This window comes from Talpa occidentalis, unplaced genomic scaffold (genome assembly GCF_014898055.3).
Source record: "Talpa occidentalis isolate TD23 unplaced genomic scaffold, MPIMG_talOcc4v2.1 talOcc4.11, whole genome shotgun sequence".
NCBI classification, from domain to species: domain Eukaryota; kingdom Metazoa; phylum Chordata; class Mammalia; order Eulipotyphla; family Talpidae; genus Talpa; species Talpa occidentalis.
Genome location: NW_023601104.1, coordinates 61,320,676 through 61,345,834, shown reverse-complemented (window position 1 = coordinate 61,345,834; position 25,159 = coordinate 61,320,676). Strand labels below are relative to the sequence as shown.

The 25,159-nt window shown below is 37.9% G+C and overlaps 1 protein-coding gene across 1 annotated transcript in view; it reads left to right on the top strand.

The window, feature by feature from the left end:
- The first annotated feature begins 5,429 nt into the window (after nt 1–5,429).
- The window catches only part of SAV1 (salvador family WW domain containing protein 1), a 33,798-nt gene continuing 14,068 nt past the window's right edge, over nt 5,430–25,159 (top strand). Inside the window, exons 1-3 of the mRNA XM_037503309.2 lie at nt 5,430–5,861; nt 8,954–9,397; nt 24,884–25,154. Of these exons, the coding sequence (XP_037359206.1) occupies nt 5,768–5,861; nt 8,954–9,397; nt 24,884–25,154 (809 nt within the window). The 5' untranslated portion in view covers nt 5,430–5,767. The remainder of the gene's footprint in view (nt 5,862–8,953; nt 9,398–24,883; nt 25,155–25,159) is intronic.

The window sequence follows — 25,159 nt, the reverse complement described above, 5'->3', positions numbered from 1 at the left end:
ATACATTTATATTTTCAGAGCTGTGTAGACATTGCATATGCTTATCCTTCATAGAAAACAACTGAAGCTTCTGCCTGAAAAGGGTATTCAGGAATTTTCCCACCCAGGCTGTAAGAGCAAAATTTTGGAGGCCTGCAGAGTTATAGATGCTAGCATAATAATTACTTCTTCCTGTGAGCAGGAAGAGTGGTTGGAGAATAGAAGTTCCTCAACTGTAAAAAAAAAAAAAAATTAAGAGTTTCCACATGTTGGGCTTATTTCCACTTGGCTTTTTTCTTGCACAATCCTATATTAGATAGTTAACCCTTTAAAATTTTATATGCTTCTGGCCTGAAAGAATTAACATTTTTTAAATGGCCATCTTACCCAAAGCAAAATATAGATTCAATGCAATACCTATCAAAGTTTTAATGGCATTCTTCAAACATTACTGAGATATTGATGGAACCACAAAAGACCATGAATACCCAAGCAATCCTGAGAGAAAAGAATGGTGATATCATCCTTCCAGACTTCAAATGATATTGTAAGGCTATCGTAATCAAAACAGTATGGTCTTGCAATAAAACTAGACCTACAGAACAATGGAATAGAATTAAGAGCCCAGAAATAAACCCACACATATATGAACAGTTAATCTATGACAAAGGAACCAAAAGTATACAACAGAGAAAGGGAAGTCTCTTCAACAAATGGTGTTGGGAAAACTGGACAGTCACATGCAAAAGAATAGTCCTCTATTTCATACAATACACAAACATTAACTCAAAATGGGTTAAAAACTTATATGTAAGACCTGAAACCACAGAATACATAGAGGAACACAGGCAAACATTCCTATTTGGTTTCAGAGATGTCTTTGGGTACTTGACTCCAATGGCAAGGGAAACAAAAGCAAAAATTTAAAAAAAAACCAACACAGGAAAACATCAAACTAAAAAGTTTCTGCACTCAAAAGACACTGTCATTAAAACGACACCCAAATGAGTGAAGGTATTTGCATAGCATATATCTGACAAGAGGCTAAAGTCCAAGATCTACAAAAAATGCATACATTCAACAAAAAGACACAACCCAATCAAAAAATGGGCAGAAGATCTAAACAGACACTTGTCCAAATAAGATACACAGATCACCTAAAGGCACATGAAAAAATGTTCAATATTACTTATCATGAGAAAATGCAAATCAAAACCACAATACCACCTCTTCCTATGAAAATGGCCCATCAAAAAGACTAGACATAACCAGTGTTGGCATGACTGTGGAGAAAAAGGAACCATCATATACTGCTGGTGGGAATATAATGGTCTAGCTCTTACTGACGGTATGGAGGTTTCTCAAAATGCATCTAGCAAGACAAAGCTTAGATAGCTTAAGATAGTTTAAGAAACTTGGTTATCTTTGAAAGTAGAATTTGCCATGAAATTTAATTTTTTGCTAATGATGGTTTCACATAGTGCTGTATTTTAACACTTTCTTTGTAACTTGTTTTTACAGATTTATTTATTTATACAAGAACTGGGGTACAGGCCAGAGGCATGGGAGGGTGGAAGAATTCACCAGAGACAGAGTGGGGAGCAGAACAGGCAGACAACAGAGAACACTGCTGAGGAGAGCAGCGGGTGAGGCAGGAGAGGCCTGCCATGCGGGTATCTCCTTGGCCGGTCAGGAACCAAACCCACGCTGCAGAGGCTGCAGACAGCTTCACAATGCTGCGCTCAACCCACTGCGCCACTGGGGAGGCCCTCTTTGTAACTTTTTAAAATAAAAACATAATAAAAATTTTATAAGATGAGAAATCAACTATGTGCCTATTATCCGTCTAGGGTAACTCTTTATTTTTATATATTCCTTCTACCTAAATGGCACAAAAATGTAGGGCTAAAAGATACTTTGGAAAGAACACCTGCACCCCTATGTTTATTGCAGCACTGTTTACAATAGCTAAGCTTTGGAAACAGCCCAAATGCCCAAAAATAGATGACTGGATCAAGAAGATGTGGTACATATATACCATGGAATATTACTCAGCATTCAAAAAAGATAAACACATGCAATTTGCAGCAACATGGATGGCGCTGGAAGGGATCATGCTCAGCGAAATAAGCCAAAAAGAAAAAGAAAAATACCGGATGGTCTCACTCATAGCAGGAATCTAGAAAACTTAAATAAGGGACCAGGAAAATGAATAACTATAAGAAAGTGAAAATCAAAATCAACAAAAAACTATGAACTAGAGACACTTTTTGGGGGGCGGGGGTGGGAGGGGAGGGATTGGGGTCAGAATGGGGGGGGCTGCAATTGTATGGGGAATATAAAAATAAAATTTATTATTTAAAAAAAAAATAAAAAACACAGGAAATAAGAAAAAAAAAAAAGATACTTTGGAAATCAATTAATCCAATTTTTTCATTTTCATGATAAAACTAACACCCAAAGAGTGATGAGGTTAGCGCAGACATTACTGGCACTTTTAAAAGAAATTTTAATGCTAAATTAGTAACAATAGTTGGTAACACATAACTAAGTCCTTGAATGTTGAATTTCTCCTATGAGAATAACTGCAAGGGAAAAAAATTATCTCTTCCATGTAATACAGTATTAGCTTTATCAAAAGCAATGTCTGAAAATCATAGCTATAAAATTTGAGTTCCTTAATTTAAAAAAAGGAGCCAGAAGTCCAGACATTTTTAGAAAACAGAAGTGAACTTAAAGTCTCTAGATTTAAGAATGTGGAATCAAAGCTTGCATATTTGCTATGTCTTCCTGGTAATGCTGCCCATAGAATGTTGATTCTACAGTGTACCTTCCTTGATAAAAAAAAGTCAAATTATAGCTCTTGAAAAGAGCACCTAATTGAGGCTTTCTCTCTGCTGTAATTCAAAGAATTGAAATAGCACTGAAAAGGAGAGTACTTTGTATGGCGCATGGACAGCTTTTAAAACAACTGTAAAAAGGTCTTGACTCACATTAGTGGGAGTCTAATGGGCTGAGAAAAGGGCCCAAAATGGGACTGGAAAATCAATTCTGATAGCAATCCTGGATAGTGAGCAGGAATGTAATCTGAGGCAAAATATTTGTTTGCTACACTTGTTTTCTGTATGAATAAAATGAAATTAGCCTAGATAATCTCAGAGTTCTTTTTCAAACATAAAATTCCATGATTCTCTCCACCACAGATGTGAAAGATAACCCTGTATTTCAGTCTCTGGGAAAACACCAGGTGAAGAGCTGGCTTTATTAACAAGATCCTAAGATCCTTTTGTTCTCTTATCCTGCTGAGGTAAGCTCTAGGCAGAAACCTGGCACTTTTGGGCACTGCTTTCCCCCACCTACCACCTTCATACCCTATTTGTGACAAAATCCCATTGTCTCTTCATTTGTTTCATCATTTCCACTGTGGACCACTGAGTGTGACCCTTTTATGCGAACTGCAAGAACAAGTAACTGCTTTTCTAATTTTTCTCTGAGTACACTGTTATTCTATTGCACTCCATTCTATTCCATGATTAAGATTTATATATCCACAGGAGTGATCCTTGATTTCTCTCTTTCAATTCCATATTCAATCTGTCAGTAAATCCTGTTGGCTGTCTTTAAAATGTGTCTCAAATCTGACCACTTATCTTCACTGCTGTTACCTAGAGTCTAAGCAGCAATAGCCAGGCCAGAGATGGGGAGTGGTGGGCGGTGAGAGGATTCACCAGAGACAGAGTGGGGAGCAGAACAGGCAGATCTACTGAAATACTTTGCTAAGAGCAGCAGTGGGCCAGACAGGAGAGAGAGGTCTGCTAAACCATGTGGGTCACCTCCCTGGCCAGGGGTCGAATTTGTACTAAAGTGATTGCCAATAGCTTGCTAGTGCTGTGTCTTAACCCCTTGTGCCACCAGGGAGCGCCCCCGCTCCCATTTATTCTCAACAAAGTATCCAAAGCAATCTCATTAAAATATCATTATATCATGTTTCTCCTCTGCTTAAATTGAAATTCCCTACAACACCCTGCAGGGACTTAGGTGCCCTAGTGATTGTTACCTCTCTAACTTCATTTTCCATTACTCTCCTTCTCTGCTATGTAGATCTTTGTACGGGTCCTCAGATCCAGTTGTGACTCTGCACTTGTTCTTTCTGCCTAGAACATTCCTCCTCCAAATAACCACAATGCCACTTTTTTCCACTTTATCAAGTAACTGGGATGTCTCCTGCTCCTGAGTCTTTTCTGGTCATTCTATCCCAGTCTAAAATTACAAAGCCTGTCCTTGTATTTGCACTGAGCACTTACCACTATGTAACACAGTATGTTTTATTTGTCTTCTTTATTGCATCTCTTCCCTCACAAAAGCAGGAAGGGATTCTCTTGTCTTATTTATTGCCACATCTAGAGCACCTAGTGGGTACTCGGTAAATATTTGTTAGTTATTGAATGAATTTGTGAGATATCTGTACCAAGGGAGAAAAGCATACAAAAATGGAGATAGATGCGAGGTAAAATGTGGTGTTTGCCTGCTTATGGTAAAACAAAATTTAACAATGTTCCTAATCTTATGAGTAAAAAATTCCTTGCATTCCGTTGTTTTACATCTCTTATAGTACGACGTGTTCAATTTCACGGACAGCGTTCTCTAGTATCAAAGCCTTAATTTGGCCACGATGGCATGGATCCCATCGTCCTTTCCAAGTATTATCCTGTACCTTTGCTCTACTAAGTTATACAAAGGCTTATTTTAGATTAAAAGGTCTTGACCTTCAGTGCTCAAAATCCTCAAAATTCTAACGTTACAATACTTAACTCCAAGAGAAATATGTGGCTATAAATGTGAATGATGATAAAAATAATAGGCTGACAGCAAATTTATCTCCATTTTCCTTTCTTCCTCCGTGCTTCCTTTATCAGAAAAATGCCCTTGGAGTTGTTCAGTCAGTATCAGACGAATTCATGTGTTCAATATTAGTGCCCCAAACAGGCATTTATGTGTTTCTGGCGCGGCACTAGCCCGGGGGTTGTGGTGCTCCAACTCCAAGCGCACTGTGGGATCAGACACCTGAATTTGCCAGTCCAAGAATACTCCAAGAAACACGTCCTGGCTCTCAGAGGATCACCCCAAAGATGGGGGGACAGGGCGTCACCTGCTCCCTCAAGGTCCTGAGGAAAAAAATCTGTGGGAAGAAGAGGGCTTCGTCCTTCTTCCTCTCGCTTCCACAATACCTGCTTCTCCCGCAGCAGTGAAGGCGGCCGCGGCTCCCCGGGCCAACCAGGGGCACCGGCCCGCTAGCGGCGCGACCGGGAGGGGGGTTGGTGGTACCGGGGTGGGGGGGGCGGGGGGAGTCCCGCAGCGGGAGCCGCGCCCGAGCCCGGCGGGGGGAGGGGAGGCGGCGGCCGGCGCGGCGTCGACTTTCCCAGAATCCCCCGCGGCCGCAGGGAAAGTTTACGGGACGTAGGCGGCGCCGGTAGCGGTTACTAGGCGGCGCGCGGCTGACCATGGCCCCGGCCGGGCGTCCCCGGCCTGTCCGCGCGGGGTCCTCGGGCAGCGGCGCGGCGCGGGCCGACTTCCGGGAAGGAACTGACATGCGACTGAGCGGCGGCCGGCGCGCTTAGCGCCGCGAACATGCGGCAGTCCCTGCGGACGGCGGGCGGCGGCGAGGCGGCGGCGGCGGCCCGGGCGGGAAGGGGGCGGCGGCGCCGGCGGAGGGGGCGGCCGGGACGGCCGGCGCCCGGCGGGGAGCCCTAGGGAGTTGCTCGGCGCGGCCTGGTGCCTCGTCCCCAGGATGCTGTCCCGAAAGAAGACGAAGAATGAAGTGTCCAAGCCGGCCGAGGTGCAGGGCAAGTACGTCAAGAAGGAGACGTCGCCTCTGCTGCGGAGTGAGTGTCGCGCCGGGCGCGCCCGCACCTGGCCGGGCGGCGCGGGGGACCTGGACGGGGCGCCCCGGGAGGCTCCCCGGGGCTTCGCGTCAGTGCTGGTCTCGGGAAGTCGGTTTTGAGGGGGGGGGTGTGCACGCGCGTGTGCGTGTGTGGCGTGTGTGCACACGCGTGTGCGCACGCGTGTGTGTGTGTGTCCACGAGTGCATGTGTGCCTGAAGTGGTGTTCATTGTTTGAAAGCCGATGAAGAGTAAGATACTGCTCTCTCAAATATGTCCCAGGCGGTGGGATAAGGCAGCCAATAAAACAGATGAAAAGCCCGATAAAGAGTAAGATATTTCTCTGAAATATGTCCCAGGCAGTGGAGCTAGACCAGCCAATAAAACAGGTGAAAAACCCTTGTCTTCAGGAAGCTTGAATTCCATTAGAGAGTCAGGGAGTGGGTTAAAAAAAAAATAAAAAAGTAAGATACTGACTTGCATTAGTTCCTCTTTATGTCTTGGGACCCCATAAAAATAACATACTTCTCCATGCCCGAGCTGGTTTTGTTTTTTTGCTGGTGTGTTTTTTTTTTTTTTTTTTTTTTTTTTTAGCTGCTCAATCAATTTTTATTGGATAAGTGAATGAGTCAATACAGCAGTATGTGGGGCGATGATGATCCTGGGTAAGCCTCAAATCTGATGACATAATTTGTCCCTAGAAAAGGTGGTTTTGACTAGGGCTAGGTTCTAGACTGTGGAGGTGGGGTGGGGTGGGGGGGGAGTACTAAGAAAATCGACTATGAGCATCCGTCTGAGCCACATTTTCTGGTCCAATTTTGTCAGATTTAAGTGGATATTTGCTCATCTGCCTGACTCTTGTATCTGTTGTTGGTTTTGGTTACTGCAAGAAGGAGACTTCAGGAGACCCTTGAGTTGCTGATCCCCTGATGCTATAGGAGTAAAGGTGATCAGATCGGGCCACACGTTTTCCTCTTCTAGAGACGCTGGGAGTATGTCTTGTGTTTGCAAATATTGTGAGTTACGATCTCCTGGGCTGGAAGTTGTGCGATCTGTACTGTGGAATTCCCCAGCCTTGTTGCTCAAACTTGAGGTGTATGTTTGCTGTGGCTGTTGTAGCCGCTGCCTAAAACCTCATCTCTCTTCGATCTCAAAGTGAAGAAGTCTAGATCATTTTTATTAGGCTATATTCATGCGCATTCCTTCAAACAATCCCCCCCCCCCATAGCAAAGTACTCACAGTGTCTCATTTTAGAGGAAGTCACCAAATTTTAAACTTTATTAGGATGTATTTCTCTTCCCCCGCTCTATGCCTTTGCTTTTCTTCTCTTCAACTTAAGTGTTTTACTCATTTTTCCAGCTGAATCTTTTTGAATTTTTTATTTTTTTGCTTGGTGTTCAAAGCATTTGTACCTTTAAGGAGCTAACATTTTGGTGATACTGCATGCATGGCTCTTTATGTAAGTTTCCTTCTTTGGAAGCTTGTAGTAATCTTGTGACTTAAGCATTACCTCATATTTTAATTGGGAATACCATTCTTAAAAGTTCCTAGTTTTTGCCCAGGATCACACAGAAAGGAGTGGAGGGAATGTTTTTCTCTTACAATCACATCATCAGCCTTCCTTGTATCTGCTGGACTTTCTCATAGGACAACAAAATAGATCAGATGGGTACATTTGTAACCTAAAACTTGATTTTTAAACTTTTTTTTAACAGTTTGTTTTCAGTTATGCTTGCTTTTAGGTTTTGTGTTAAGTTTATGACGGCCTGCTGCACATAAAGTTTGTTAAACATTGACATCATTAAATGTTTGCCACACCTTTGAGTAAATTACTTTTAGCTTCATCTACTGTTAAGCATTATCAAATCAGATATTTCTTTCTAGTTGTAGTTTCTGGAGTTTATTAGTATGTGGGCCCTCTAATATTGTTAACTTCCTGAAATAATAAAACTCTCCAAATCCAGTTTTCATGTTTTAAGGTATTTTCTTTCTAACGAGGAATGCTTAAACCATTTTCAAGTTCTGTTTTCAGAAGTACTATATCCTGAAAGCCATTGTTCTACTGTTATCTTCTGTTTTGAATTATAATTACTTGTTTTTAAAGGAGCCGTTGTTTCAAGTCTGGTGTTTTTGAACTTGAGTCAATATTTGTGTACCCTTATGACATAAGATTTTTTAATTTTTATAGCTAAATTTTTGGCTTTCCAACTTTTGGTTAATTTACTAGTACTGTGTAAATCCAAGAGTGGGAAGACTGGGTAATTTTTAAGTCTTTTTAAAGGAATCTACTTTTACATGTTTGGCAGCAGTATTATATTCTGTTTTTTCTTTCAAATTGTTTGCTTGAAAAGGATTTTTGACAATTTTGAAAATGGAGTGAAATTAACAAAACAGACTATACTCTTTATAATCAATTATACAGGTAACTATTCATTTGATAGATGGTTATTTCTATACATTTACTCTTGAGTATTCATTAATATGTAATTCTTAATTAAGCTTATTGACATTTCCTAACATTAATGTCTGGTAATATGCAGAATACATTTGATTCTGGCTTACAAATAGCACATTCATGCAAGGTATAAAGGCATTTGAATGGGGAAATATTAATCAGCCTCACTTTTATTTTTTTTTTATAGAGGCATGCTTTATTTATTTGTTTGCTGGTTTCTTTGTTTTGTTTATACATGCACTGGGTACAGTCAGAAGCGCGGGAGGGCGAGAGAATTCACCAGAGCCAGAGCGGGGAGCAGAGCAGGCAGAAGGAACGAAGTACACTGCTGAGGGGAGCAGCGGGCGGCAGGAGAGGTCTGCGCGCCATGTGGGACCCTCCTCTGGTGGCCGGGGAGCAGCCGGGGATCGAACCGGCGCCGCAGAGGCCGCGCGCAGCTTCGCAACCCAGCGCTCAACCGCTGCGCCACCGGGAAGGCCCCCAGCCTCACTTTTAAAATACTATTTTAAAACACTTAAATTGTGCTTTCTTAAGTTTGTTGAAATTTTGCATGTTCCTGTGATGGAGGTAAATGAAAAACTTTTGAAAAGTATTATAGAATTTATAGAAATGGTCATTTTACTTTTTGTTCTTTTATAGATCTCATGCCTTCATTCATCCGGCACGGTCCAACAATTCCAAGACGAACTGATATTTGTCTTCCAGATTCAAACCCTAATGCCTTTTCAGCTTCTGGAGAGGGAATAGGTTCAAGAAACCAGAGTTTCCTTAGGACTCCAATTCAAAGAACACCTCATGAAATAATGAGAAGAGAAAGCAACAGATTATCTGCACCTTCTTATCTTGCCAGGAGTCTAACAGATGTCCCTCGGGAATATGGCTCTTCCCAGTCATTTTTATCAGAAGTTAATTTTGCTGTTGAAAATGGAGACTCTGGTTCCCGATATTATTATTCAGATAATTATTTTGACGGTCAGAGAAGACGTCCACTTGGAGATCGTGCTCATGAAGACTATAGATATTTTGAATACAATCACGATCTTTTCCAAAGAATACCACAAAATCAGGGGAGGCAAGCCTCAGGTAATTTAAAATTATAAATAATATATTAGCTTATATTTAGGTTTATAACATTTAATTAAAAAGATGTTCATTTCTTGATTTTCTTGGAAAATCAACAAATACTCCTAACAGAAATACTTTTCCCTTTTGTCTGTCTTGCTGTGCCAACTTTCCAATAGTTACCTAGAGTGAATGAAAGAACTTGTGTCCCTTTAATTTATTAACTCCTGTTATAGAAAGTTGGTACTTATCTTAAGGCTCTTTAGACTGTTATAACTATGAACCTTGAACACCTGCAGAATTTAATGGCTATGGTTGAATTGAATTTAGGTTTAGGTTTCGTTGTATGGGGAAGTTAGGGTTTCAGAGAAACAACTTAAACCTGAAAAAGGAAAGACAGCAAGAATTTGGCATGGTAGGTGGTGATGGGCAAACTACATTACTTAGCTAGAACCTGCACTGCTTCTCTGAACAAAACTTTGTAGCTCAAAAAAGCTTACTATCAAATGATTCATTGTGTGTTGAGCATACTCAAGATAGATTCCTACAAAAAGAAAATGTGCAGGTACTAATGGTTTTGGAAAGGAAAGGACAAATCTGTGATGCTTTTGAAGAAAAAATGAAACCATCAGTTTTAGAACAATTGAAAGAAGTCATTAAAATTTTGAAAATTGAGGCCTCTCCTGGTGGCGCAGTGGTTGAGCGCTCGTTTGCGAGGCTGCCAGCAACCTCTGCAGCACCAGTTCGATCCCCCGCCACCGGCGAGGGTCCCACAAAAAAAAAAAACGAAAAAACAATTTTTTGAAAATTGGGGAATAGTGGGTGAGTAGTTTATTTTACAAAAGCTGACTTTGGTGTCTCATTGGCACATTGAAGAGGAGAGGTTTCTAGGCATATAGAAATACTGTAATGAGAATGGCAGTGTCCCTTTTTGGTTTATAAAGAATTTATAGATTAAAGGATTCAGACAATTGCATAAGTATTGATTTTGATTATTTCTAATATTGTTTACTTTTGAATCTCAGAAATAGTTTGTTATCCAGCCAGAATAGGAAGTTTTTAAAATAAAGACCATTTGGGCCTCCCCGGTGGTGCAGCGGTTGTGCGCTGGGTTGCGAAGCTGCCCGCGGCCTCTGCGGCGCCGGTTTGATCCCCGGCTACTCCCCGGCCACCGGAGGAGGGTCCCACATGGCGCGCAGACCTCTCCTGCCGCCCGCTGCTCACCTCAGCAGTGTACTTCGGTCCATCTGCCTGCTCTGCTCCCTGCTCTGGCTCTGGTGAATTCTCTCACCCTCCCGCGCTTCTGACTGTACCCAGCGCATGTATAAACAAAACAAACAAACAAATAAATAAATCATAAATAAAAATACATGCCTCTTTAAAATAAAATAAAATAAACCTGATTTAAAATAAAGACCATTTATATTTTCTTTTAAAGTAATATCTGGTTATTATAGGAAATTTGCAAAATGCAAAATACCCTTCTTAACTGATGATTCTTAGTATTTTAACTGTTTGCTTTATCCTTTTCCTTGATAGATTCTTTTATACTTGCATTTGTACAGTTGTGTATTCCTGTTTTTTGTTTTTCCTGAAAAACTTTAGTTTTTTAATGTTAGACACTATGAGTAGTTTTATTGACTCCATAATTTTACATTTGATGCATGTTTAGTGGTTAGTATTTAATTAATTTTTACTTAGAAGTGGTCAATATTTTAAAAAGTTATTGAGGTTGTGACCCAGACTGGGGACATTCAGAAAGGGCAGAAGTAGAATACATCTGTTTTGAAGGGACTTAACCACTTAATGAGGTTTTAGGAATGAGGGAATGAGAGGAGTCAAACAGAATTAGTATTTCACCTTGCTACATAGAAGGGGCTCCAAAGATAAATGGTTGAATAAATGAATGAGTTTAGAGATTTCAAGTGTGGCGTTTGGTAGCTGAGGGGTAGCAGGAATAATATCTTAATTCCCCACTAACACAGTTTGTTAGTTTTTGCACCCACCTTTCCCATATATATTTATATAACATCACTGATAGCCTGTTATACTTTCAGTAGACTATAAAACAACTTCCCACTCCTGACTTAGAAATAAAATACAGGCTAATTGAATACTTTTTCTAATAAAAGAATGTCATTTAAAAAAAATAAAATGTGCTTTTATGACAGCAGTGCTACCTGCTTGAGAAATTTTACTGAATAGTTTACATCCTAAAAGTGATTTATCTTTTAGGAAAAAACAATATGTCTTTGAAAAAGTCATCAAACTTTTCCAACTTCTTTGTTCAAGTGGCAGGGAAAATTAATAACTAATTATTAATCAAACAGAAAAGTCTAACTCATTTCCAGAAGGGAAAATTCTAAATAGCTGGAAGTTTCTTGACTTCATCTTGAAAAGACTCAACACTATATTTTGAAGATTTATGCTGGATAGAGTTCAAGAAATTTGAATGAGTGGAAAGGAGAGAGAGAGCTTATGGGAGGTTGAGGATGTGCTATAGATACATTTATTTTCATGAGCTTTAAAAATTGATTACTGCTTCTAATTAATAACCATAAAAAGGTGTGGAAGAAAATGGTTTTATAATGGCCTAATGAGCATATTAATACCTGGCAGTTAGTACATAGACTTTCAGGAAACACCTCATCTAAAGAGTTAACTTCATCTTAATTATATTTAGCAGAAACACAAAAACAAGTTGTAAAATATCTTAAATGGTTTTAAGGCGTAGCAAGTTTTGGTGTTGGCTGTGAAATTTGACCTTTAACGTTTTGACTAACATACCAGTCAAGCACTTACTGTATGTGCCAAAGGAAGAAATCCTGCTGTTAACAGGAAGTCTTTCATTAGATAGAGTACTAAAGGCAGATTGGGTATCTTTGTTTTTTCCTTAAATAACTTAGTTTTATACAGTTTTAAGTAATACATTTTTAAAGCTTTTCTTTTTTTTTTTTAAGATTTATTTATTTATTCATATAAGCATTGGGTACAGTCAGAAGCGCGGGAGGGTGAGAGAATTCACCAGAGCCAGAGCAGGGAGCAGAGCAGGCAGAAGGATCGAAGTACACTGCTGAGGGGAGCAGCAGGCAGCAGGAGAGGTCTGCGCGCCATGTGGGACCCTCCTCCTGTGGCCGGGAGCAGCCAGGGATCGAACCGGCGCTGCAGAGGCAGCGGGCAGCTTTGCAACCCATCATTCAACCACTGCACCATCATTCAACCACTGCACCACCAGGGAGGTCCCTTAATTAAAGCTTTTCTTTTTAAAGATGACTAAAGATTCAAACTGAAAGTGTCTGACTTTACAAAAAAATACTGGATTTGTGTTTACCCCATGAAATGCATACATTTTTAGTTTACCAGAATTATCTTTTTAAGGACATACTTTTGTTTGTAATTATTTGCCAGAGAAAGAGAAAAGAGTTGACTTGGTTCAGTACATCTCTCTATTAAAACTTTATCATGAGCTATGATACTTAGCATCTATTAACTTGAAACTTGTAAACCACATTAGAGTTCCAGACTCCATTTTATTCTATGTAGCCACTACAAAATTAGGAAATTAGAATTTTTGAGCTGTGTCTATAAAGGAAGAGCTCATAGATATCCCCCTGGTTTAATGAGATGAGGTTATTTGGTAGGGTATCTAGTAAAGGGTTGTTGGATGAGACAAAATAATACTTTGTCTTTGGAAAATCTTGTGACTGTTTTATATATATATAATTTATACACACACATATATTGAAATGGTAGGTGTTTGTATAATTAATTCCTGCAAATGGAACTTTGAGAATTATGAATATCACCTATTCTTTCTAGGGACTATTTGAAATTATGAAACACTTGTTTTTTTTTAACTTGTAGCTCAAGAACAAGTTCTCATTTTCCACACTATTAGAGTTCAAAACCGGTAGCTTTATCTCTTCTCCCCCAGTCTACTATTTTACATCATTATAGACTAATGTCTTACTTTGGGTTAGAATCTACTATTAAATCATTTTATTGCTCAATTTGTTCCAATTGTGGCATTAGGAACTCTTTCAGGGTTGCTCGTGTGTTGTTTGACATGCTTGTGTGCTGTTTTTGACCACTTCCTTGCTTTCCAATAGTATAGAACTATTCCAGGATTATCTCCTTTCCCTGCCCCTGAATTAGAATCAGCTATTTCTCCAAGATGACTCATGGAATTTAATATTTATGTTAACTTTGTAACTGTATTTTCTTAGTTTGTGTCTTAGGTTGAACATGTTCTCATGAGTGTGACTTATACTAAATTAGGGAATTCATGAGGGTTGAATTCAGTTTCAAAAATGGAAATTTGTCTTCCTGTTATTGATCAATGGAGAAATAGTTTAAGAAAGTATGCTAAATGGGAAAATTAATATTTTCAAAGCCTGATTAAAATATATGGATTATGCAGACTAGATGAAATGGTATAAATATAAAAGCTTCTATTACATTTGATGTTTTAACTATTTTTTTAACTTTTTAAGGAAGCTCTGCATAACTGTATATTAACAAAATTCTGATAGAAGTTTAATGGGTAAACCATCTGTTCTTTTTTTCCCCTCAAACTGGTTCAGAATTTTATATCAGAAATTCTGTTGAACTGTGTGAGACACTTCGGAATCTTTTCCAGCTACATATTTTTGTAAGGCCAGATTTTCTTCATTTACTTCAATCAAAATGACATACTATAAAAGACAGAATGTAGAAGCCAAGACTTCTATAAAGCCAGACATTAACAAGATTTACATAAATGTTAAGTATCAGTACGCCAACAATTTTTGAAAATAAGTTATTTTAATCAAATGCTATAAAAATATTTAAGATTGACACTTCTGTTAACATGTCATTTTTTACATGAATTTAGTATTTTTTTAATTTTATGATTTTAATTTTCAACACAGTAAATATTCACAATAACCTGTATTGAAAACACCTCCTTGGAGTCCTTATTTTTAAGAATAAAAAGGAATGCTGAGCCCAAAAAGTTTGAGATTTGTAGGTATAATAGTTGTCTTTTAGATTAAATAAATTTTAGTCCCATTTAGAGCATTTAAAATTTTTTTAAACATTTATATAACTATAAATAGCTACAACTAAATATAATTATTGGCTGGAGAACTCCGTTTTCTCTCTGTATTTTAGTTTTGTGCTTTTGCAGGTACTTTTTTCAGTTCTTGAAGTTACAGGCATCAGAACAGGACTTTCCAAGAAATGCCACCTTGGCACGTGGATTGTTTTGAGCTAAAGGAATTGAGACCCTGTTGGCCCAATGAAAGCTCTTCTTTCCCTTAAGTGCATTAAAGAATTTAGATGGGCCTTGCCCATAATGAGTTATTACCAGGAGTAAATTTTATGACCTGTCATAAAGGGCAAATGTTTATTTACCAAATATCTATTCTTACTTTCACATGAATTAGCCTCCTCCTTCTCTGAGCCCTCATGTTCCTGTCCCATTTGTTGACTCAAAATAGTATACTCTTTTTTTTTTTTTTTTTTTAAAGAAGGCCCGTTTATTTATTTATTTGACATTTATTTATATTTATTTATACAAGCACTGGGTACAGTCAGAAGTGCGGGAGGGTGAGAGGATTCACCAGAGCCAGAGCAGGGAGCAGAGCAGGCAGAAGGACCGAAGTACACTGCTGAGGGGAGCAGCGGGCGGCAGGAGAGGTCTGCGCACCATGTGGGACCCTCCTCTGGTGGCCAGGGAGCAGCCGGGGATCAAACTCGCGCTGCAGAGGCTGCGGGCAGCTTCACAACCCAGCGCTCAACCGCTGCACCACTGGGGAGGCCCGAAAATAGTATACTCTTAAATCAGTTGCTTATACCTTACTATCCTCAGATGTTTCATGTTTATGTGGTTATGAAATTAAATTTTTCTCCGTAATCTTTCATGTGTCAATTTAATTATTAAAATGGCTGGAATATCCTTGAAGGATAGAGGAAGAATTTTCCTTTCCTGCAAAGTGAAGTTCGGACAACTATAAAGTGAATAAAATATATTTTTATTATAATATTGTTTAATTTTTTTGGCCTTTTTATCTTTTTAATGTGTGCCATTCTCACTGGTATAAGGTGGTGTCTCATTATGGTTTTGATTTGCATTTCCCTGATTATAAGTGATTTTGAGCAGTTTTTCATATACCTGTTGACCATTTACATTCACTCTTTGGAGAAGTGTCCATTTGGCTCTTCTGCCCATTTTTTGACTGGGTTTGCTTTGTTTTTGTTGAGTACTGTGAGCTCTTTGTAAATCTTTGAAATCAGTCCCTTCTCACCTTTCTCAGTTGTGTGGCGTGTGACTATTTTCTCCCCATCAGTAGGGCATCTCTTTGTTTTGGTTATTGCTTCTTTTGCTGTACAGTGTTTTATCAGTTTTAATATTTTTATTTGCATTTGCCTTGTGTGCCTTTGGCCATTCTTTTAGTCTTTCTAATCACTTGTTCTAGATGTGTTTCTTGTGTATAGTTTTTCTTTGAGCTCCAATGTGAAAATCTTTTTTCATGTAATAAGGTGACCTTTGCTTATTTACATTTGTTGATATATGATGTAATTTTTATTTTATTTTCTACTGTTTAATAAAACAAGCCTTTGATTTCTCTACCTGCCTAGTTGCTGTGATATTTCCAAAGGTTTGCATTTTTTGTTCTTAATCCTTACCTTTACAGTTGTAATATACCAATAGCACTGTTTATTTAGACCGTTATCTGTTGTTTTCCTACCACTATAAGAAGCTTTGACATATTTCTTCTTCTTTTCTCTCCTCTATGGTTTTTAATCAATTTCAGTTTGACCTTACTGTTAAAAATACTCATATTTCTACTATATTTTCAGCCTTTATGTACTTTTAGTCCCAGATATTACATGAGCTAATCAATGAATTTACTCTACATCCTGCTTTTATTTTTCCTCCAATTAATTTTCTATATTATCAGGACATAACATTTATTTTTTTGTTTCATTAATCTCCATTTTCATTTTACTCTTTGTTCTATAGTTAAATATTTGTTGCTTACCATCAATTAATTTCCTATAGTGTTTTCTCTTATCTCTTAGTTCATTGAGCTATATATACTATATAGTAGTTTTCTTCTTTTCATTTTTAAAGATTTATTTATTTTTATACAAGAATTGGAGTACAGGCCAGAAATGCGGGGGGTGAGAGGATTCACCAGAGACAGAGTGGGGAACAGAACAGGCAGACGGACCGAAGTACACTGCTGAGGGGAGCAGAGGGCAAGACAGGAGAGGTCTGTCCCACCATATGGTTTCTCCCTGGCTGGCCTGGAATCAAACTCTTGCTGCAGTGACTACATATTGCTTCATAGGTTGCGTCTCAACCCCTGCGCCACCAGGGAGGCCCCTGTTTTTTTTTTTTAAAAAGATTTATTTATGCATACAAGAGCTGGGGTACAGGCCAGAGATGCGGGGGTGAGAGGATTCATCAGGGACAGAGTGGGAAGCAACAGGCAGACTGACTGAAACACACTGCTGAGGGGAGCAGCGGGCAGACAAGACAGGAGAAGTCTCCTTCGCCATGTGGGTTGCTCCCTGGCTGGCCAGGGATTGAACTTGTGCTCAGAGGCTGCACTTTGCTTCATAGTGAAGTGCTTAACCCCTTGTGCCACCAGGGAGACCCCATTATAGTAGTTTTCTTAAAAAGGAATCATGGGAACAATTTTCACTGAGTTCTCATATGTTTAAAGCTTATAGACTGCCTGAAGGAAAATTAGTCTGTATAGAAAAACATTAGATTGTACTTTCTTTCCTCAGAGATCTTATAGGTACTCTTTAATATTTTGTCTGTTTTTTTAAAGATTTATTTATTTATGCATACAAGAACTGGGATACAGGCCAGAGATGTGGTGGATGAGAGGATTCACCAGAGGCAGAGCGGGGAACAGAATAGGTGGACCGAGCGAAATGTACTGCTGAGGGGAGCAGCGGGTGAGCCAGGAGAGGTCTGCTGTGCCATGGGGGTAGCTCCCTGGCTGGGGATTGAACTCGTGCTACAGTGACTGAAGATAGCTTCATAGGTTGCGTCTTAACCCCTTGCACCACCAGGGAGGCCCAATATTTTGTATGTTTGAATATTGCCATGGAGAAATCTAATGCCTATCTCTTTGCCCCTCACCAGTAATTTGACTTTTTTGTTTAGCGGCTATATATCATGTGACAGCTGTTCTGATTTAAAAAAACTTTTTCTACAGCAGTTTTATTATTACTACATTTTAAAAAGTCCATATATTTTATGCAAAACATGCATGAGCTTTAGTAAGAGATACATTATAAAAGTTAAGTAATATGTATAAAAGAACATTGAAATCCACAGATAACAAAGCTTTGAGTTATTGCTTCGTTGACTCGTAGAATTGACTTCATGGTGTTTTAAAAAACAAAGTTAGCATTCTGGTTTTTCAGCCAAGATAGTGTCCTCTGTATACTCAGGTTACTTTCTTTCAGGAAAATTTTATTGTTAATTTTAAAATACTTGTTTTGGTAATAGTGTTTTGGCTTTCTTCCATGGAGACTCTTGTCATTTATCAGTGGATTTCCTTAACATGTTTGCTTGAATCCTCTAAAATTATTTCCGTTCATTTTGTTGCATGTATTTGAAATAGACATTGTGGTTACTGGAAAGGGCGGGTATTATAGAGGGAAAAGGAGAATTTGTAGTTTTTCATTGTGATTTGTTCTTATTTTCATTTCTTTACTGTTCTTGTTCTGTCTCAGCTGTTTTGACACTTCGTGTATGCATATTGGATCTAAGGATCATACCTCTCTCCCTTTTTAAATTGAAGCTGTTGTTGAGATAATTGTAGATTCACAATATAGTTATAAGAATGAATACAGATTCTTTATCCACTTTCCCCCCATTGGTAGCACTTTGTAAAGCTATAGTATAGTATACATCATAATTAGGATTTTGACATTGATACAATTTACTCACCAGTTTAAATTTCCCTAGTTTTACTTGAACTCGTGTGTGTGTGTGTGTGTGTGTGTGTGTGTGTGTATGTATTTAGTTCATAAGTAGGTTGTGTATGCACCACTAGTACAGGCACTGAAGAGTTCCATCTCAGGATACTTTAATTTGTCCTTAAATTACCATACCTAGTTCTCTTGCCAACCCTAGCAAACAACCATTTATATGTTCTCCATTTCTAAAATTCTTGTCATTTTCTCTACTCAGTGGAATAGTATTCATTTATTTTAAAAGGTGAAATAGTGCCTTTTGAGACAAAAATGGATGGATCTTAAGGTGATTATGCTAAGTGAAAAGTCACAAATTGAAGGGGAGACTGGATGGCAAAGCACACCAAAATAATTCTTAGGCTCTGTGATAAATATATTGGTTATCAGAAAGACTACGAGGGAGGAAGTATAGGGGTCAGGCGAAAGAATAGGATATGACATTGCTATGGGAGATTTTTCGGAGGGTTAATGAAGCATAGAGGTGTAGAATATACCCCTAAAGTTATACAGACATATGAATAACCCAAAAAATATTGAAATTTGAGGAAAAAATAATTTTGTTATTTTCAAAATACTATATAAATGGAATCATTATGTAATTTTTGGAGATAGATTTTTTTTCATACAGCATAATTTTCTAGAGTCATGCAAATTGTTATGTATCAATACTCTTTTATTGCTGAGTTGCATCCCATGGTACATATGTGCTACAATATGTTTTACTCATTTATTTGTTGAAAGACCATGCAATCTTCTCCAATTTTAGACTGTTATGAACAAATCTTTTACGAACATTTGTATATAGGTTTTTGTGGGAATGTATGTTTTCATTTGTCTGAGACATATGCCTAACAGGTTTCTGGGTTTTATAATAACTGCCTGTTTAGTTTTACAAAAAAGTGCTAAACTGTTTTCTAGTGTGATAGTACCATTTTACTTTTTTTTTTTAAAAGATTTATTTATTTATACAAGAACTGGGGTACAGTCAGACACGGGAGGGTGAGAGGACTCACCAGAGACAGAGCGGGGAACAGAACAGGCAGACTGACCAAAGACACTGCTGAGGGGAGCAGCGGGCGGACAGGAGAGGTCTGCTGCGCCATGTGGGATTCTTCCCTGCCGGCCAGGATCAAACCCGCACTGCAGAGGCTGTGGACAGCTTCATAGTGCAGTGCTCAACCTATTCCGCCACTGGGGAGGCCCCCATTTTACTTTCTTAAGAGCAGTGTATGTCTGATGCAACTTCTCTACATCCTCACTAGCATTTGTATTATCACTTTTTTATTTTAACCATTCTGGTATGTGTGCGATAGTATTTCATTGTGGTTTTAACTTGCTTTTTCATGATGGCTCATGATGTTAAACATCTTTTCATGTGTTTGTTTACCATATGTATATCCTCTTTGATGAAATGTCTTGTACTCATTTTTTAATTGGATTGTTTTTTTTGTTTCGAGTGTTCTTTATATATTCTAGATATTAGTCCTTTGTGGTATATATGTGATTTGCAAATGTTTCCTTCTAGTCCGTGCCTTATCTCTTCATTCCTTTCACATGGATTTTCAAAGAGCAACACTATTTAATTTTGCGTGAGATCCACTTTGTAAATTACCCTTTTATATATTGTGCTTTTGGTGTCAGGACTGAGCTCTTTTGGTCCAATCCTAGATTCTGAAGATTTTCTACATAATTACATAATTTTTTCTAATAATTTTGTAGGGTTATATTTTAGATTGTGATCCATTTGAGTTAATTCTTACATAAGATGTAAAATTTAAGTTGGAGTTCCTTTTTTTGGCCTGTGGATGTCTAGTTCATCATTAACCATTTATTGAGAAGACTATTACCCTCATTGAATTATTTTGCACCTTTATCAAAAATCTGTTGGGTATATTTGGATGAGTCTATTTCTGGGTTCTCTGTTCTAGTCCATTGATCTGGGTATCTTTCCTTAACTGATACTCTGCCTTCATACTGTAGCTTATTTATTGAATACTCACTATCTGCTACAGTACATAGGCATTATTCTAGATGGTTGTGAATAAATAAAGATTCCTGTTCTGGGTATCTTCTATTCTTGTGGGATTAAAAAAGACAATAAGCAAAGCAAAATTATGTAATTTTGAAGGTTAAAGTGATGAGGAAAGAAAGTAGAACAGGGAGAAGTGGAATCTGGAGAGGCAGACTGCCATAGGTAGTAAGAATAAACATTGTGATACTTGAACAGAGACTTGAAGAGTATTGGGAAGTGAGCAAAGCAGTTATCTAAAAGAAGAATGTTCTAGGGAGAAAGAACAACCATTATGCCATGTTTGAGAAAATGATGGATACCAGTGCATAGCTGGAGCAGAATGAAGTCTAGGGGTAGAAAAATAGCAGCTTAGGTCAGAGAAGGAATTGAGATCCTATCATTATAAGGTCTTATGTCAGTTTTCTCTGGATGTAGTGACAAAGAAAAACTCTTACTGAACTCAGCCTATGTCACTAACCTGCAGACTTTGTAAACTAATTCTTATTTTAAGCTATTGAGTTTGGGATAATTAGTTACACACTATTATTGTTATGTGAGAATAAAAGTACACAACCAGGTCTTTTTTTCACCCCAGATAACATATGGAAAACTTACCTTTTTTTTTTTTTTTTTTTTTTTTACAAAAAGAAATTTTTTTTTTTTGTCTTTTTTTGCTTAGGCTTTATTTTTTTTTTTTATAATGAATTTTATTTTTATATTCCCCATACAATTGCAACCCCCCCATTCTGACCCCAATCCCTCCCCTCCCGCCCCCCACCCCCCAAAAAGTGTCTCTGGTTCATAGTTTTTTGTTGATTTTGATTTTCACTTTCTTATAGTTATTCATTTTCCTGGTCCCTTATTTAAGTTTTCTAGATTCCTGCTATGAGTGAGACCATCCGGTATTTTTCTTTTTCTTTTTGGCTTATTTCACTGAGCATGATCCCTTCCAGTGCCATCCATGTTGCTGCAAATTGCATGTGTTTATCTTTTTTGAATGCTGAGTAATATTCCATGGTATATATGTACCACATCTTCTTGATCCAGTCATCTATTTTTGGGCATTTGGGCTGTTTCCAAAGCTTAGCTATTGTAAACAGTGCTGCTATAAACATAGGTGTGCAGGTGCTCTTTGGAATTGATGTTTCTGTGTCCTTTGGGTAAATACCTAGGAGTGGAATTGCTGGATCATATGGAAGCTCTATGTTTAGTAGGTCAAGAAATCTCCACACAGCTCTCCATAGTGGTTGGACCAGTTTGCACTCCCACCAACAGTGCAGGAGAGTTCCTTTTTCTCCACAACCTCACCAACATTTGTTGTTGCTAGTTTTTTTAATATGTGCCATTCTCACTGGTGTAAGATGGTATCTCATGGTAGTTTTGATTTGCATTTCCCTGATTACAAGTGATGTTGAACATTTTTTCATATGCCTGTTGGCCATTTGCATTTCCTCTTCAGAGAAGTTTCTTTTTAGCTCTTCTGCCCATTTTTTGACTGGGTTATTTTCTTTGTTGTTGTTGAGTCTCATCAGCTCTTTGCAGATTTTTGTGATCAGTCCTTTATTGTTAGTGTTGGGTGCAAAAATGTTCTCCCAGTCAGTGGGGTTTCTCTTTGTTTTTGTTATTGTCTCTTTCGCTGTGCAGAAGCTCTTTAATTTGATGTAGTCCCAGCTGTTTATCTTTGCCTTCACTATCACTGCTTTGGGTGATGTATCTGTAAAGATGTCTTTGATGTGCAAATCACATAGTGTTTCGCCTATATTTCCTTCTATATATTTTATGGTTTCAGGTCTTATGTCTAGTTCTTTAATCCATTTTGAGTTGATTTTTGTGTATGGTGTGAGGTAGTGGTCAAGCTTCATTCTTTTGCATGTAGCAACCCAGTTTTCCCAGCACCATTTATTGAACAAACTTTCTTTGCTCCAATGGATAGTCTTTGCTCCTTTGTCAAAGATTAGTTGACCATAAATCTGTGGGTTTATCTCTGGATTTTCTATTCGATTCCATTGGTCTGTATGTCTGTTCTTGTTCCAATACCATGCAGTTTTGATGATTATGGCTTTTAAACTTACCTTTTTTTTTAAGGTACACAGTTGAGTTTTAACATGTGTGTTAATTCTTGTAATGTTACGAAGTGCCAGCATGGTCAGTTCATAGAATATTTCCATCACCCCCAAAAATTCCCATCACCCTCATGCTGCTTCTTTGTTCTTAGCAGCCTTTTTTTTTTCCCCTATTAGTTTTGCCTTTGGAATTTATAAACATATGAGACTGACTTCTTTCACTCAGCATGGCTTTGAGATTCATCTCTGTTGTTGTATGTATCAATTATTAGTTCCTTTATACTCTAGAGTAGATTCCACTGTTTGATTGCACTAGTTTATACTTTCCATTAAAGGACATGTGGATGGTTTTCACTTTAGGGCATTTGTAGCCACTGTTAAACATCCATGTACAGGGTTTATGTATGCAGATGAAGTTTCTCTTCTGTGGGTTAAATTTTTTGGAATAGAATTGCTGTGTCATAAGCAAAATGTATGTTTAACTTTATAAGTTTATTTTAACTTTTCAGAATGACTGTAGTATTTTGCATTCCTATCAGCAGTGTTGGGATTTCCCCCCCTTTTTGGCCATGCTCAAGATGTGTGTGTATTGTCATCTCATTGTGGTTTTAATTTGCATTTCCTTGATGACTAATATAATAGTATTATTTATGTACTCAGTTAACATTTATATACCATTTATATATTCTCTTTGATGAAATATCTGTTCAAATCTTTTGCCCACTTTTTTAAATTCAGTTTTCTTGTTGTTGAGTTTTGAGAGTTTTTTATGTGTTTTGGATTAAAATCCTTTGCCTAGTATGTGATTTGTGAACATTTTCTCCTAGTCTATAATTTGAGTTTCTTTCTCTTAACAGTGTCTTTCTCATAGCAAACATTTTAAAATTTGATAAAGTGATTTTTATCAGTATTTTCTTTTATCAATATTTTCATCATCATGGTTAAGAACTTTTTGCCTAATGCAAGGTCATGAAAATTTGTCCCGCTTTTTCCTTTTAACAGTTTTATATTTTACACATAGATATATGATTCATCCTGATTTCATTTTTTAATAAGATGGGAGATATAGCTTGTGATTAATTTCTTGCATCTGGATGTCTAGGTATTCCCATAGCATTTGTTGAAAAAGTTGTCCTTTATACACTGAACCGCCTTTTTTGCCTTTTTCAAAAATCAATTGGCCATGTTTATGTGGATATATATCTAGGGCCTCTGTTATATTTCATTGGTATGTTGGTCCTTTTGACAATACCATATTGTCCTGATTATTATATCTTTATATTAAGTCTTAAAATCAAGTGGCATGAGTCCTTCAACTTTATTCTTTTTTTTTATGCATTTTTTTTATAGAGGCATGTTTTATTTATTTGTTTGTTTGTTTGTTTGCTTATACATGCACTGGGTACAGTCAGAAGCGTGGGAGGGTGAGAGAATTCACCAGAGCCAGAGCGAGGAGCAGAGCAGGCAGAAGGATCGAAGTACACTGCTGAGGGGAGCAGAGGGCGGCAGGAGAGGTCTGCGCGCCATGTGGGACCCTCCTCCGGTGGCCGGGGAGCAGCTGGGGATCGAACTGGCACCGCAGAGGCTGCGGGCAGCTTCGCAACCCAGCGCTCAACTGCTCTGACACCGGGGAGGCCCAACTTTATTCTTTCTTTTAAAACTATATTGGCTTCTCTAGTCTTTGGCCTTTTTCATACACCTTTTAGAGACTGCTTGTCTATGTCTACAAAAACTGCTGGAGTATTGACTGAAATTACTTTAAAACTAAAGGTCATTTTAGGAAGAATTGACAACTGTTAACATGGTAGGTCTTCCTTCATACCTTTTATCAGTGTTTTATTTTTCAGTATATAGATTATGGACATATTTTATTAGATTTACATGTAAGAATTTGATTTTTTAAACATTTATATGTGGCATAATTTTTGTTTCTAATTGTTGTTAGTATATAGCTATTTAATTGATTTTTGCATGTTGACTTTGTACCCTGCTACCTTGATAAACTCATTTAATAGTTCTAGGGTACAACCAGGTTATTACAAGAAATTGCAAAATGAGAATAAATTTACATTCATTTTCGCTGTTTTAGTTGAGTTATCAAAACTGACATCTTGAAGTGAAATATTCTCCATTTTTCCTCTAGCCATACACACACACACACACACACACACACACACACATTTTTAAGTAGTTTTACTAGTAGTTAAAAATTTGTATGACCTGGTGATGGGGAGGCATCAACCAAAAAAGACAAACTTTAAAGAGAGTCTAATTCTTCTTTTTGTATTTAAATAATGGTAGTGCTGTCTAATTTGCTGAAAAGTTTTATTTACAATAATGTAATCAGGAATATGAACAGAAATATTCAGTATAGGTAATTTTGTAACTTTTTCTGATGATATATTTTTTACTTTGACTAATTGTACTTCTTTTTCTCTTTCTGTTTAGGTATTGGAAGAATTGCTGCTACATCTTTAGGAAATTTAACTAGTCATGGCTCTGAAGATTTACCCCTTCCTCCTGGTTGGTCTGTGGACTGGACAATGAGAGGAAGAAAATATTATATAGATCATAACACAAATACAACTCATTGGAGCCATCCTCTTGAGCGAGAAGGACTTCCTCCAGGATGGGAGCGAGTTGAATCATCAGAATTTGGAACCTATTATGTAGATCACACAAATAAGAAGGCTCAATATAGGCATCCCTGTGCTCCTAGGTAAA